Here is a 15863-nt window from a genome sequence, read left to right as displayed (position 1 = left end):
GGTGAGCATCTAGCAGAAGAAACGCTTAACAGTGTAATAAACAAAGAGGGGAAAAAATATGAGTCCCCTCAAAATTCTCCAAAATATCAACATGATCAAGAATAAAACTCAGAAACTGGACTGGTTGATGGTCTGTTCAGAGAATTTGGCTTCCCATCAGTTTTAGTAGTCGGAACAAAGTTAAAACTTATCAGTTACCATGTAATGAAATTGATCTTTTTATAGTTTTTTTTATCTACGTGATGGAGATCAGAGCATACTCAGATGCTCTGGGTCAGTTTGCCATCAGTAAGTTGGCTCCCATTCCACTTCCTCATTTATCAAATGGCTGCATGAAAGAGACTCTGTAAGCTGCTGAGGGCTATCGCTAGTGCTGCAAAAACATTGACTTGAAGTGCTGTCAGGAACACCAGGATAAAATTTGCTGTGGTGTAAACAGAACAGCAGTGAATGGTCAAAGATGGAGCATTGTGGGGCTGAAGTACAGTTGTGATTGTGGAGCTGCTTCATGTGAATCCCCTCATTCAGCTGCTGTTAAAAAGAACTGCTGTCTGATACTGCTTTTCAAATCCAACCTATTGCAGTTTGTGGTTTTAATTACTTACAAAAGTAATTAAACAAGGTCTGGTTTCTTTTTTTTCTAACAGCATAGCCTTGTGAATTAACTTGCTCATTTCCTTATTGAGCTGCTAAAGCTGGAAGCAAAGAGCCCATGCAGTTGAAATGACAAAATCCTGCTAATGCAAGAATGTGCACTAAGACAACTGTGTCACAAAGAAAGGTTTGATTGCTGCTTTTTCCAAACACACTACCCAAAAATATTCTATTTGCACAACCACAGTTAGTTCCAAATCCAACCACAGTGGGCAAGAAAATCTTGGATGTCGAACTTTCCCAGGCTGCCAGGGAGGTTTGAACCAAATCTAGTTACATGGCCTTACCTGACATTTCTCCTGCATGTTTACACATATGCAGTGCTGAAGAGGCATTTTTTAGGCAGTTTCTATTGTGAACCAGGGTGTCAGATGTCTGTTGAAATGTGCTTTTAGGAGGAGTTCAGCTGTTTAGTATTAAACTCTTGAGGCTTTTTAAAAAAAACAGTCCCTTCCGCTTTCCTTTCCACTAAAGCCAGAGTGCCTTTGTGGGAGTCTGAAAAGTACCTTCAGCCACACAAATCCTAACAAAACTAACAAAATCATTAACTCTAAAGGAGGAGAAAAAAGCTGAGAAACTAAACACTCGGACATCTCTTTGATGCTATTGTGTTAAGTTGGGAGATATTTCTGTTCAGATGTCTGGACAGGAGAGGACAGGTTGTGTGTCATCTATATTTACACACTATTGGACAACATCCCAGAATATGCCCTAACCCTGGCAACGGGAGTCTTTCCATTACTGATAGGGACAGAGGTGAATTGTTGGGTGCAATATGCACTCTGAATTATCTGTGTGTGAGAGTGTTTGGAAAGCTCTGATTATGTCTGAAACCAACGATGCAAACTGCACCCACCTCCATCCTTGTATAAACATTTTACTAGTTGTATGATTATGCTCTTATTGTTGTTGTCTGGTAATGTTCAGCCCAATTCTGCATGGTCCTGCCACCCCTTGCAATCCTTATCTACTCCTTCTGATTTTAAAAGCAGACATGGACTTGGTTTTATACATTTAAATGTTAGAAGCCTTGTCCCTAAAATGGATATGCTCAAGATCTGGGCAAATACAACCAATAGTGATGTCATTATTATCTCTGAAACTTCGCTCAAAAAATCTGTACCTGATGAATTAATATATATTGAAGGTTACAAAGTTTATAGATCTGATCCTGTTGGCAAATGATGTGGGGTTGCTATTTATGTTAACTCAAAGTTTATAAGCTTTGTAACTCTGTCAGTAACTAAAGCTAAACAGTTTGAAATTCAGGCAATCAAAATAAAAATCTGAAAGGACTCTGAAATTACAGTAGTTGGATGCTTTAGACCCCCATCTGCATCAAAAGATGCTTTTCAATCTATGTCCAATATATACATGAAATAAATAAAACTGAATTTATTCTTATGAGCGATCTACATTGGGACTGGTTTTCAGGAAATTCAGATTGTCTAAAAGAATTGTGTAATGACCTAAATTTGGAGCAACTTATAAATGAACCAACAAGAATAAACCCCAAAGCACAAATAAAATCTACCCTGCTTGATCTAATCATAACAAACACAGCTCATAAATACACCTCAAATGCCATATTTTGTAATGATGTCAGTGATCATTGTGTAGTTGCTTGTGTAAGAAATACAAGAATACCCAACAGGCTTTTCTGCATGATCTGTATCACAGTGATCTTAGCAGGGTGTCTTTGATTTCAGATGTTGAATTAGCATGGGAATTTTTTCATTTTCTTTCCATTGTAAACAAACACATACCTATCAAAAAGTTTAGAATCAGTGGGAAGGACAATCCTTGGTTCTCAAACAGTCTTTCAGAACTAATTTGTTTGAGAAATACACTACCGTTCAAAAGTTTGGGGTCACTTTGCCATGGGATTCAATAGTGTAAGTTGTGGGCACAAGCTAGATTTTCCAACTCTGCAGCTGATTGGCCTGCATTCAGAACTATAAGAAATTAGTGTACTTTAATGATTAGGAAGTCCAAATCTGAGTTTTATTTAAAGTCACTTACAGACAACCCAAATAATCCTTTAAAGTTTTGGAAGTCAGTTAAATCGTAGTCTGGTGCCCATGTGACCTCAAACCTCCCAGAACAGATTTTTGTGGGCTTAGATGCAAAAGATAAAGCGACTGTGGTCAATCAATTTAATAAACATTTCATTCAGGCTGGATTAATATTTGACCAAACTGTAAATCCATCTGTCCCATGTCCCGCCATTTCAAAAACGGAAAATGAAAACGTTAACTCGGAACTCTTTCATTTCAAAACTATTTCAGTGTCAGAAGTACATAAAGCTCTGAAAGACATTGATAACAAAAAGTCTGCGGGTCCAGATAATCTGGATCCCTTCCTGTTAAAAGTGTCAGCTGATATTATTGCAGAGACCCATTACTCATATTTTCAATCTGAGTCTTATTTCCAACTCCATTCCTAAATGTTGGAAAGCAGCATATGTCCTCCCTTTACATAAAGGCGGAGACCCATCAGAATTGAATAGTCATCGTCCAATATCAAAACTTCCAGTTCTGCCTAAGATCCTTGAATCACTGGTAAACTCACAGCTAAAACAATTCTTAATTACCAATAACATTTTAAATAATCTCCAGTCAGGCTTCAGAAGTGGCCATAGCACTGTCACTACTGCTACAATTGTGACAAACGATAATATCGGGGCCTTAGACAGAAAACAACACTGTGCTGCATTATTTATTGATCTTTCTAAGGCGTTTGATTCAGTTGATCATGATTTGTTACTAAACAAATTACAATCAATTGGTTTAAGTTTGAAAGCTGTTGCGTGGTTCCAGAATTACCTCTTAGATCGTTTTCAGTGTGTTTATGCTGAATGTTATACATCTGAATCTCTAGAGAAAACCAAAGGTGTCCCTCAAGGATCAATCTTGGGTCCCATTTTGTTTTCTATCTTTATAAATGATTTAGATAAAGACATTCAAGCAAAACTACATCTATATGCTGATGATACAGTGATTTACACCCAAGCTTCCACCATTGCAGGAGCAGTACATGAACTTCAGGCTGCATTTCAGGCATTGCAAAATACATTGTTGAGTCTAAAATAGGTTTTAAATACACAGAAAACAAAGTCTATGGTCTTCTCAAAAACTCGATCACAGCTACTTGACAATTGTCATATCTCGTCTTTAGATGGACAATCCATAGAGAGGGTATCTTCATACAAGTACTTAGGGATATGGATTGATGACCTCTCCTTCAATGTATATATTACAACTTTAGTCAAAAAGCTTAAAGTAAAACTTGGCTTTTATTTTAGAAACAAACCTTGCTTTACTTTTAGTGCAAAAAAGAAACTTGTGGAAGCTACTTTTCTGTCTGTGATTGATTATAGTCATATATTGTACATGCATGCTGCATCCCCAATCTTACATCATGTTGATTCATTGTACCATGCCTCACTACGATTCATTACAAACTCCAAGTCCCTCACTCATCACTGCATTCTTTGGGATTTAGTTGGTTGTACATCTCTCAAAATTCACAGACAACAGCAATGGTATATTTTCATCTATAAAGCAATACTTGGCAAACTTCCGCTATACCTCTGTAATCTCTTCTCTGTTTGCTCTAATACCTATCAGTTACGCTCCTCAAAGTGGTTACTATTTAATGTTCCCAGAGTTGCAACACAATTGGGAAAAACTGCATTCTCCTATTCAGCACCTTGGGGATGGAATACTCTACAGAAGATGTTTTTATGACTATGTACTTGTTGTCTTACTATGAAAATGTAAATTATTATAAAATGTATTCTGCATTTACTTTGTGCTTTGGCTGATACTTTGGCCAGGTCTCTCTTGAAAAAGAGATTTTGAATCTCAATGAGACCACCTGGTTAAATAAAGGTTTAATAATAATAATAATAATAATGAGAAGGCGGTGGCGGTGGCTCTTTTATAGGTGTCATATCTTTTTATGCTCTGGAGGGCACAAGGATGGAGGAAGGAAGAACAGCTGTGTGTTTCTTTAGAAAAAAATTATGCAGCTGCTGAGATAAAAAAAAAAAAGCCATGACGCAAGATAGAACAAGCATCTATTCAGAATATCTATAGGAATGCACAAACCTAATGGAAAGCACATTATAAATAAACAATACACAAGGAAATCTGGACAACAGCCATGGCTCTGTATGGTGTTAGTACTGCCTGCTGTAAGCCTTAAACTAGAAATCTCATAAAGCAACAGTACGATCTTTGTGCAGGCTATTCCCTTCACATACCTGCAATCATTGGGACTGGAAAAAGTAAAAAATAAAGGAGGAAGGAAGTTTTCTCCTGTCCTGACCCAAGTCAAGGAGTACACAAAGTGACAGAGTGATGTAGAAACAGCACTCATTGTGTGCAGAAGAGGCTAGCTTTGCAGAGCACACAGGGAGACAGAATGATAGTGTGTAGAAGCAGCAATGGTGGTTTTACAGATATCCCTATCATTACACAGGCAGGCTAAATAAACACACCAAGGGTTAGAGCAGAGAAAAGCCCTTTCACAAGGTGGCACTGACCCATGCATACCCACACTGTGCTTCTTTTGGACTATTGCTTGTTTTATGTTGCGCAGACAGCTCAGCACGGATGTCGCCATCATTGCAAAGGGATTGCTGTGGTTTTTGACACTATGTGTCCAGCTCTTCCTCTTATATTAAAAAAAAAGAAAAAACCTAGACAAGTAGTGTAGCAAGAAAAGGCCTTCATGAGTTTATTTATATTTAAAATTGCATGTTAACAGCAAAGTTAATGGGTTTACAATGTGTAATTAATATAGCCTAGCCTACTTTTCTCCCTTTCATGTCTGTTAATTATAGTTACATAATCACATATCAGTGTTTATGCTTGTAAGCAAAGAGTAATTTTCTCTGCTGAATCCTGTCCCTGTTCTGACCGTTTTGTCTCTACAAGAGATCAATAATGTTTTGTCTTATCCTGTCAAACTATCAATAAATTACCAGACCAGAAAACCTCTCAGCTCTAAACTAAGGGCATGCAAGGACCAGCAAGCAGTCTGGCTACAGCAAACTATACTTATTGCAGCAAGCCCAGTGAAGTGCCCTGTTGTGTGTTATGTAATGTTCTAAGAATATTTGCTTTCTGCTTCACAGTATCAGCATGAGAGCACGTAGTTTTTTACCTGTGTGGAAAACATGCATTTCAGATTATTACAGTTCACTGATGTTCAGTTGACACAAAGTATTTTATTCAGTCCATACATGCTTGAGGTACTGTATGTTTAAGATTTTGCAGGATCACACATTGCATCCAAAATCTACTTATTACTTTGACGTGGTTAAATTCACAGAGCCATTCTGAGCTAACAACTGACTAAGAAGTTAATGCTAGCTAGAGATAAACGTAGCTACACTGAAAACAAACTGAAATAGTGCTAAAGCCCACAATTAGTCAGTAAGTGTTAGTTTAAAGAAACTCAGCATGTTAGCACAGACTGGATTCATGACACCACCATGCGTTGCACTGCACATTTACTGCAGCTTAATGTTTTAGTTTCAAATCCAGCATATCATCCTTTCTTTCTCTTTAGCCTTAAATCAAAGACTCAGTTTAATAATTTTCATGTTTTCTCTCTCCAAAAGTAAAAAAAAGAGAAAGCATATGGCATCAATTTTTAAGTCAAAACAAATCATTTCAGACCAAACAAAGGAATTAAAGTGTGTTTCTGTTTATTGATAACCCTCTTCTGATTGATTTTTAAGTTTTATCATTTAAATATATTAAACTGTTACTGTCAAAGTAAAGTTACACTACTGTTCAAAAGTTTGGGGTCACTTTGCCATGGGATTCAATAGGGAAGTGACCCCAAACTTTTGAACGTTAGTGTATTTAAAGACAAAATAGATCATTCTTGTGCGCAGACACCATTTTAAGTCAGTAAAGCAAATGTTCAGTTTGTTAGAAGCTGTTTGGTTTTTGTTGTTTTCTGTTTTTTAAATAAAATGATCTTTTAAAAAAACTTCATTTATATAGCACTTTTCCTAACACTGTTACATTGTGTGTTACATCATAGAGAAATAAAAAACTGTGAAACTACCTAAGATATCAACAACAATATGAAACATAAAGAAATTCTAGAGCAGGATTCACTTCAATAAATAACATAAAGTTAAGGCCATCTGATACACGTAACAATGACAATAATAATAACAATAACCATAATATCAGTAGCAACAATATTAACAAGGTATTATTAATATACCCCTATATTATTATAATAATGTGCTCATTTCTTTTAACCGTTAGTGAGTCTTGCTGCAGTGTTTTGAATTAATTGGAGGCAACAGAGGGAGTCCTGACTGATACCCGAGTAAAGTGAATTACAGTAATTTGTAATTAATCTGTTATAAGTCAGCAGTTGAAAGAAGCTACCTGATGTTAGTATTTTTCTTAACCTGGAAAAACAATAATAATCTACATGTTTAACATTAACATCAAAGCAAAATATTCCTCAAAGATTTTGAACAGTTTTTGGGTGATATTTTCTGAAAGATTGCCAAGAAGAGAAACCTTTTGTATGTTGGCGTGACATACTGGTGTAACATTTTAGCTTTCAAGATAAAACATTGCAGCTTTTCACAATTTCATAATGAAATGTTCCCCTTTTTATTGTGACTCTGTGGACTTTTCATTTTAAGACTGAAACAATTCCAAATTCCACAGTTCATTCAGACTGAATGTAATCTTTAGTTACAGATCCACGTGTAACCCCTCAAGATACAAAGCTCATCATAAGAAATCAGAAATAGTAGCCCCCTTTGGATTGTAACCAATTCATGAACCATATAAACTAGTTTCTGTAAAGGTTTCATTCAGAACAATAAGTCTTTTCAAACCCTCAGATATGACATTTCTAAAAATACTTTCACCACTTCTTTCAGCAGTCTCACACCCACAGAGCACATCATGTAGTTATGAACCGCCTCCCTGTCATTTGTCTTTGTCTACTGTATTAACAATAGAGCAGATAAAGACTGTGGACAAAGATGCAAACAGATATATGGTACAGTATATCTTTGTGTATTTTAAACCAGCATGGTTAATCATTCATTACAAAAGCAGAAATAGAGAAGTGTATGTGCTATATTTGTGTGTGAGCGCAGGGTGTAAAATGTCACAACCCAAACAGAAGTTAGTAAAGAGCTGTACGGATAGAAAGTCTCTAACCTGCATCTTCTCCAAGTGCTTCCAGTCTGATTTGTTGCATTAAAACTGGCCGTATTGTTTCATTTACCCAGCTGGTTGTCGCAGCGGGAAGCAGCAGGTGTTCCTGCTGTCCTGCCTCTAGAGCCTGTTTGTGATTGGCGAGACGGATGAACATTCAAGACAAAAACAGGAAAAGATGGACAATGAATCACCAACATGAATTCAGGAGCCTGTGTATTCTAACTAGAAGACAATTAAAGGCGAAGGTGCAGACGTACTGTATACCCTACCTTTCCCAGTTAGAGAGTTTAAATTCTTCCTTTACTTCTCTCTCAAACCATCCGTCTCCTGAATTTGGACATTAGGCCCTTAACTTTGAGGATGCTTAGTTTAAACCTGAGGAGTTGCATTGCTCAGCTCATTTGTTCTTTATCTTTAATGTGAATCAGTCTTTGTGTGGTACTTTTGTTGGATCATGCTCCAGGATGTTGCGTTTAAAGACAAACCTTTTCTCAGACACTCTACCCACATATGGAATGACAATATTTTTGCACCTGTTTTTTTCCTCTCCGTTTGATGCCAGGGTGGTTTTCTCCAATTTCTCAGCTGAATTGTGGAAAATGCTTGGCTCTGGTTTGAAGTGCCCCTTTAAGCTATTTTTGTTCCTTTTCTTTGCCCTCTGTCGTGTGGGAATATTTTCAGTCCAGTAGTGTGGAGTTCAGATGACCCCAAGCTTTGTTCCAGTGGGTGATGCCTGTCAAAGAGTACTGACAACATTTCAGTTTTTCAACATGTAGCAAAGAGGGTCAATGTAGATGTTTTTTTGTATTATTTATTTATTTATATTTTACATATCCACCCACTCAAAAGTAGAAGTGTTTTTATTAATTTTTTAGGATTGCACTCCTGTGATGCTCACTTGCATGGTGTTAGATGTGAACATCACCCACTAATCCAAATTGTGACAATATCTTTAAGAAAAATACATAAAAGGGGGGGTATTAACTTTGAGAAAATTCATCAATTGAAAGGTGGCGAGTGGATCCTTTGTGCATCCACCTCTCAAAGTGTCCTGCTCCCCCACACATGCTCATTAGTGTGCAGACTTTCTTTATTTCACTTCACATTTGTCCATCGTATCCCTCAGACACAAACACACATCATACCACACATAAAACCAGATGTCTGCTCTTCCTGCTTTTCTATGATGTGAAAAGCAGTTGCTGCCCACCCAGGCGTATCCATGGCAACTGGCCTGTGGTTGGTTGACAGGGTGGGGACAGTGACATCACCGCTCTCTTTCGCAGATTACCTCAGAGATAGTAATACTGTTTGCCACTGGCGTATAAAGAGAGGTTAAAGAACAGTTTGGAATGAGAGAAGCTGTTAATGACACCGTCTCACACACACATACACACACACAAAAGCATAAGGTATTCAACAGTAATAAATAAATAAATAATATAAATTTTTGGATGCCAAATCATCTGGTTTTGCAAGTGTAAGCTTTGAATAATATATTTAATACTCTTAGTATTAAAAATGATAATACTTGAATAATGAAGTACTAATAATAAACATAATGGCTGCTCTAAAAGTCTCTGAACTTGGAAGGGTATAAACTTGTGATGCAAGATCTGGGGTTGGGGCAAAACAACGGCTCACTGTTTAAATCAAGTTTGATCACTAGAGGGTGCCAGACACAAGCATCATGACTTTGAACTTGTCTTGGTTCAAGTTCACATAATTTAAAGTTACAGGCAACTGACTTAGAAAAATACACACATGATCCAATCAAAAGGTCCTGTAGTAAATGCTGCCCTCATAAAGCTTCTCTGAGAAGTGCGCCTGTTTTTATATACTGCTTTTATAATGAAAAGTGATGAAAAGCTATGTAATAAGACTCTGACCTTATTATTGTAATTAACCTTACTTCTTATTAATCCTTTCTGCCAACAGTCCTCCCCTTTCAGTGTTTTCAGCAGAATGTACAGTCATGGGTGCCATGGACACAGCATGAGACCTGTAGGAAGGTTATAATGATATTATAGTAATTTCTCATCAGCACCAATGAGTTCTGGGTGATATTACAATCTGGGTTCCTGGAAAGAGCAGACAAACTGATTAGCAAAAGCTTATGGTAATAACTGGACTTAATTAAACTGATTTTAGAAATGTCCAATAGTTGTTACCACTGGTTAAACCAGGTGATTTATGGAAGGCCAAGCAGGAATATATACTGCCACTAATTGTAGATGAGGTGCAGGTATAGATCCTGGGCGCTGGAGAAACAGAGAGGCACGCCCACCAGAGGAGGAACATGGACTACAACATGTTCCTAGAAACTGATCCACGTGTAGTTTAGAATTTTAAGCTACAGACGATTATTCCTGTCTTACAAGCAACTGGCAAGAATTTATGTGAAGTGGATATAATAAATGAAGATGCACTCCATCCATTTGTCTCTGTCCGTTTGGCTGCTCACTACCTGGTGTTGTAGTGAAGTGAGTATCCTGCATTCTCCTGTGCTTACATATCTTGGCTCTTTCTTTCTTTCTTTCTTTCTTTCTTTCTTTCTTTCTTTCTTTCGTTCGTTCGTTCGTTCGTTCGTTCGTTCGTTCGTTCGTTCGTTCGTTCGTTCGTTCGTTCGTTCGTTCGTTCGTTCGTTCGTTCTTTCTTTCTTTCTTTCTTTCTTTCTTCCTTTCTTCCTTCCTTTTGTTCTTTCTTTCTTTCAGACCTCATGCAGCTCAGAGGAAGTAAAATCCATTTCCTGTCAGAAAAAGGTCTTAAATAAAAGGAAATGAGATCAGGAGGAGCAGGGAAGAGTAGTCACAGAGTGGTGATGGTGTTAACAGACGTATGCGCTGATTAAATAAGATATGCATCAGATAAAGGTGAAACAACATGATGAGGGAATACTTTATTCATACGACCAATGCTGCATAGTTTGTATGTTAGTGATCCAAAAAAAAAAACAACCTGCGGGTCTTGATGGGGTTCGTACTGAAGAGCAGTAAGACTGAAACAGAAGTTAGGAGTATGAGGATAACTCTTTTTATGTTTATGTGAAGTTTTGTGACTTTGTTTACCAAATGGCAGTTAAGTGATGACTCAGGAAGAAAAATAGTGAAGACTGTTATTACATTTCCTCTGTGATAGAGTAGCATCTGGAAGTTTAATGGTCTGACCACATCACTGGCAGCTGCAACTGGTCAAATCTATGTTTCTTTAACTAAACTTAAACACGATATGGTGAACTGATCTTGCTGAGAGTGGTGTTTGACTCGGTGCTTCTTAGCTTGTGTAAGCACAGCTGTTGGAGGATTTCATCGTTAAACGTTTTGCTGTTGCATTTTTATTTAAACCCCATGGGCCAAGAGATATTTTTAGAATCACTGGTTTATTCATTAATTCATATCCATAATTGCTCCAGTAAGCAGTAGTTGATTTTCTTGAACAGCTCTTTTGGGCCATTTCTTTTATTTTTTTATTTTTTTATTTATTTTTTTGCATGAATGTCACTTTTAGTTCTTGCCAAGGCTGGTAACAAATGCATTTCAAGGTTAGCAGTTAGCATGCATCAGATATTGTTGTATAGTCCCTGCTATTTAAAATCAATGTTGGGTATAATTGTTTCTCATATCATCAAGGCCAGAGCTAAATGTAGAATTGAATCATTACTCTTTAACCCCACTGTTTGAATGTGGATTTGGAACAAATGCTTAGAAGCATTAAATGGAAAAGATGGTTTTAATTATTGTGATAATTATTTTATAATCTATTTTATGACACCGATGATAGGCCACAGTTAAATAAACAAATAAGTTTCAAATGTCTAAGATCGCTATGAGTCTGTTTGGACTCATAACTGACAATAGACTCTGATAACAATCGCCATAATAGAGGGTGAGCCTCTGAAGCAAGGACAATCCCATGTTGCTTTTGAATACACACTTAAATCATCTAATTTCAGATAACACAAAGTGACCCTGAAATAAAGAGATTATGTTAAACAATGCTATAATGGTTAAAATAAGATAAGGCCTTTTTTTTCTTCTACCTCTTTTTCTGACACTGGTTTGATTATTTGTTCAGTCTTCAAGTGTAAACAATACATAATGTATGATAATTTTTACAGCAGACACACTTATACAGATACACAGCAAATAAAAAACTAGTTACTGCTTTTACAAATCACTGCACAACAATAGAAACAAACGTTTTCACTATGTGACTCCAATTTTTTTTCTAAAGTTTATGCTTGTAGACAAATGAAGATATGTACTCAGGTCTTACAGTTGTGATACCTTTGAAGAAATGTTTTCCTGAAGCCTTGTTGTGACTATAAAATACAACACCCACACAACTCACAGCGACAAGTGAAGTTCAGTAGAAAGACCAATGGGAGGGCAAACTGTGTGGATTTGTCTAGTCAAACATTGTCATAATGTGGTAAGCATCAGACCCAAAGGGCCAACTCAGACCACAGTTTGGGAAAACTAAAAGGGAATTTATAGAGGCATGAGTGTGTGTTAAGCTGAGCAAAGGGTGGAGGTTTCTGGAGCTCACTGGTTTGATTTGGGAGTTCTGTCAGGGAGAAGATTTAAAGTCCCAGCAGGGAGTAACAATGGTTATGAGAACTGTAATAAGTTAATCTGTCCTACTTGAGTGATTTGGGAGTAAAATCCTGGAAAGAGTATGTGGGTTGCTGACAGATGGTGGAGTGGGTGAGTCCAGTTGGAGGTCTCCCGAAATGACAGGGAAGTCAAACTCCAGGAAGGCAGCGGTTCCATGTAGCCGATCTCCCGGCTACTGAAAAACACCAAGAGAAATCTGGTCACAAAAACAGTCTGAATAGACTATAAATCACCCAGATGGCCAAACATTCATCATAGCAGCTAAGAGGATCTGGTCGGGAACTGCTGCAGCCCCCAGCCTTGCGCCAGCTTATGGTGGAGAGGATAGGCACCACCAAACAGACTACCCAGTACTCCTGAAAGACTGAAAGCTTAGGTGGAGTCTTTAAGAAAAAAAGATTTCTACCAGCCCAGCCAGCCGCTCCATGACAAAGATCAGTGATCAGCAGCCAAAAGTGTTCAATTTTGTGAGGACTGACAAATCCACCCAAAAAAATCCTTATACTCTTTTAATAATATTTAATAATATCACAACATGATTAAAATTATCTACTCTGTCTTCAAATTAGGTTTTCTCAAAAAAAAAGACACCAGTAACAATCAGTAATGTTGCCCATTAATCTGGGAAGGGTTATAAGGCCATTTCCAGAAAATCTGGAGTCCATCACTCTACAGTAAGAAAGATGGAAACTTAGCTGTCAATCTTCCCAAGGAGTGAACAACCCAACAAGTTCAACCCAAGTTTTTACCATGCAAATGTGAGGCCATCCGTGTGACCACTAAAGTTTGGCTGAAACTGGGTCATGCAACAGGGCCACGATCCCCAAGAAAAGCAGCAAATCTACAACATAATGGAACAGAAAAGAATCAAGATGTTGGTGATGGCTCAGTCACAGTACAGACATCAACCTGAATGAAATATGGGACTTCAAAAGAACTGTGCACAAATGAATGCTCAAAACTTCTACAGTCTGATAGCATAATTTAAAGAGAAATGTGCGAAATCTCCACAACAGCTGAAAGAAGGTATACTTTCTCTTAGGTCAGCTCATGCTAATAAGCTGTGTACTTATGTCACTGCAATGTGCCTCAGGTCAAATGTCCTTCAAATATTAAACAATACAGTGAGGACAGTGTGTACCATAGTTTGTTCATGGTCTCCAATCTTAAAAATATGAGGGGCTCTATTAATGCTTGTATTCTATGGGAGGGCTATTGGTTGATGGCATTGTTATGAACTTTAGTATCTCTTTTACACATTCTTGCTCACACACACTGACGCACAAATTCCTCATGTCCCCGAGGACTGAATTCTAAAGCAAGGAAGCAAATGCTGGTCCTCCTCCCAGACTGCTTCCTACTATTGTTATAACATCCATCTTTTAAATGTCTACAATCTTTGTGCTCTTTCATGTAAACATTGGCCTATTTCAAGTGCAAGTTTTGAATGCTAAAGATGTGTTGAGGTTGTCCTTTTCCAGATAAAAATGTCAAAAGAATGTCAGACACTTCTAAGATCAAGGTAGCAGACAATGCCAGTGCTAAACTGCATTACATCCCTCATTAGGATGTGCAGATTTTACTTTCACTCAGAGGTGTTATGCTCTTACTGGTTTTTTGTTTTGCTTCGTTTTCTTTAATGCAATTTCCCATTCATGATGGATATTTTTGTGTTATGCGTTATATAAATTATGTTATTCGATCTTTAAACTTAAAAAGGTTGGTCTGGTTCACTAAGAACCAGATGTATGCAGATGCATAATTTTCAGAGGTTTCTTCTGTGCATGACTAGTCTCTCCACCTTTTACTGATACTGATAGAAAATGTTGTTTTGTGTGTGTCTGCATGGGTGTTTCCAGACTGGAGTCTGAAATTGGCTCACTTGAGAGTGAAGAGTCTCAGATTTCGGCCAAAGAGCAAGTCCTTCGAGAACGCCTAAAAGAGACAGAACGCTCCATAGAAGACCTGCAGAAGGTATTTTCCAAAACTAAGTAGAGAAATTACCCAGTGACTTTGAAAATATAGTCATGTTGAAACCATACTAGCTTGTGCTGTAGAAAATAGTCTAGCCCCTCTAATATCCGCTGCAGTGCATGCAGTGTTACACACACATGACTGTTTTCTAAGGTGCAAACCTGATATATATTATTTCAGTTTTATGATTCATTCTGAGTTGGTTCAAACTGACTTTCTCTCACTCTCTTTCAGAGTTTGATGACCCAGGATGAAGGTATGGCAAATGACATACATACACATTTGACAAGTACATACTTCTGCTTTGTCATTACCTCTTGGTGACAGATTGTAGACCACTTGTTTTTTTTTCAGGACTAAGGTTAATACTGATAGAGAGTATATCTTGTTCCAAACTTTGTACTTTTCTTCATTCTAATGAAGTGGATTTTGTTTCAGTAGAATCATGAGGTACTCAAAAGTGAAACCACATGAAGGATGGTCACCAGAACAAAAACTCCCTTAACTTAATCAGCTGCTGCTCATCTTAGCTTTTCATGTGGATTTTGTTGATCATTCCTAAACCAAAGTTTGCTTCCCTCAAATATTGTCCCTGTGAGAGCATCACAGCCCTGACGCCAAGAGAGACACTGCTAGCTCAGACAAAAATTGTACTGTTTTGGAATGAGAACAGGTTATACATTTATGTATACACACTGAAAATGCACATCCTTGAACTATCTACTGTATGTGTGTGTTCGTGCACACACGCCTCTGCGTGTGTGTGGGTTTGTGTGTGGATAATAATCTCGCTGAGGTAGGAGAGATGCAAGCCAAAGCACACTTCTGAACCCCTGAACACTCCACCACACTCACAGGGACACACATAAACATTTGTATGCAGCTGCACACAAACACACACTGGCACGAAAACGTGCTCGTACACACACAGAACCCGGCTCAGCGAGACCATTGAAGCGCATGCACACACAAGGCCATGACTCTGCAGCCTGCAGCCTTTGGCTTTATCCCTCTGCTATTCACCAACAAGCCCTGTAAGCCCCCAAAGCTTTGTTCCTACCATCACACACATATAGAAACACAAGTGCACACATAAAGCAGTGGAAAATACACAAACACACACACACTTCTGCTGCATAAGCACTGCACCTCTGGGGTACTGGTGTTGCTGTGGACACAGAAACACAGAGGAAAGTTAGACTACGTGTGTGTGTGTGTGTGTGTGTGTGTGTGTGTGTGGTGGGGGTCACACAAAGGTGTGGTTAGTTTCTCTGGGGAGGCAGGGCTGTATGCATGTTTGTTTTGTTTTTTTCTTTCAGGGTGGGGCTTCACATCTCTGGTGTGTGTGCGTGCACGCACGTGTACCCAGTGTGCACATTCGTATATCAGCATGCAGCTAAAG

The 15863-nt window shown here is 38.0% G+C and overlaps 1 protein-coding gene across 4 annotated transcripts in view; it reads left to right on the top strand.

Moving 5' to 3' along the window:
- Positions 1 to 15863, top strand: part of LOC121629954 (A-kinase anchor protein 2) — an 88413-nt gene that overhangs the window by 33896 nt on the left and 38654 nt on the right. For 3 of the 4 annotated variants that reach the window (XM_041969915.1, XM_041969916.1, XM_041969919.1), the window contains exons 5-6: positions 14347 to 14461; positions 14696 to 14717. In XM_041969915.1, coding sequence (XP_041825849.1) covers positions 14347 to 14461; positions 14696 to 14717 — 137 coding nt within the window. Of the gene's footprint in view, positions 1 to 14346; positions 14462 to 14695; positions 14718 to 14898; position 15863 lie in introns of those variants that run through there. The other variant, XM_041969918.1, reaches the window with a different exon arrangement.

The sequence above is a fragment of the Melanotaenia boesemani genome, chromosome 19 (genome assembly GCF_017639745.1).
Source record: "Melanotaenia boesemani isolate fMelBoe1 chromosome 19, fMelBoe1.pri, whole genome shotgun sequence".
Taxonomy (NCBI): domain Eukaryota; kingdom Metazoa; phylum Chordata; class Actinopteri; order Atheriniformes; family Melanotaeniidae; genus Melanotaenia; species Melanotaenia boesemani.
The sequence above is the reverse complement of the archived record's forward strand: the minus strand, read 5'-3'. Positions and strand labels throughout refer to the sequence as shown.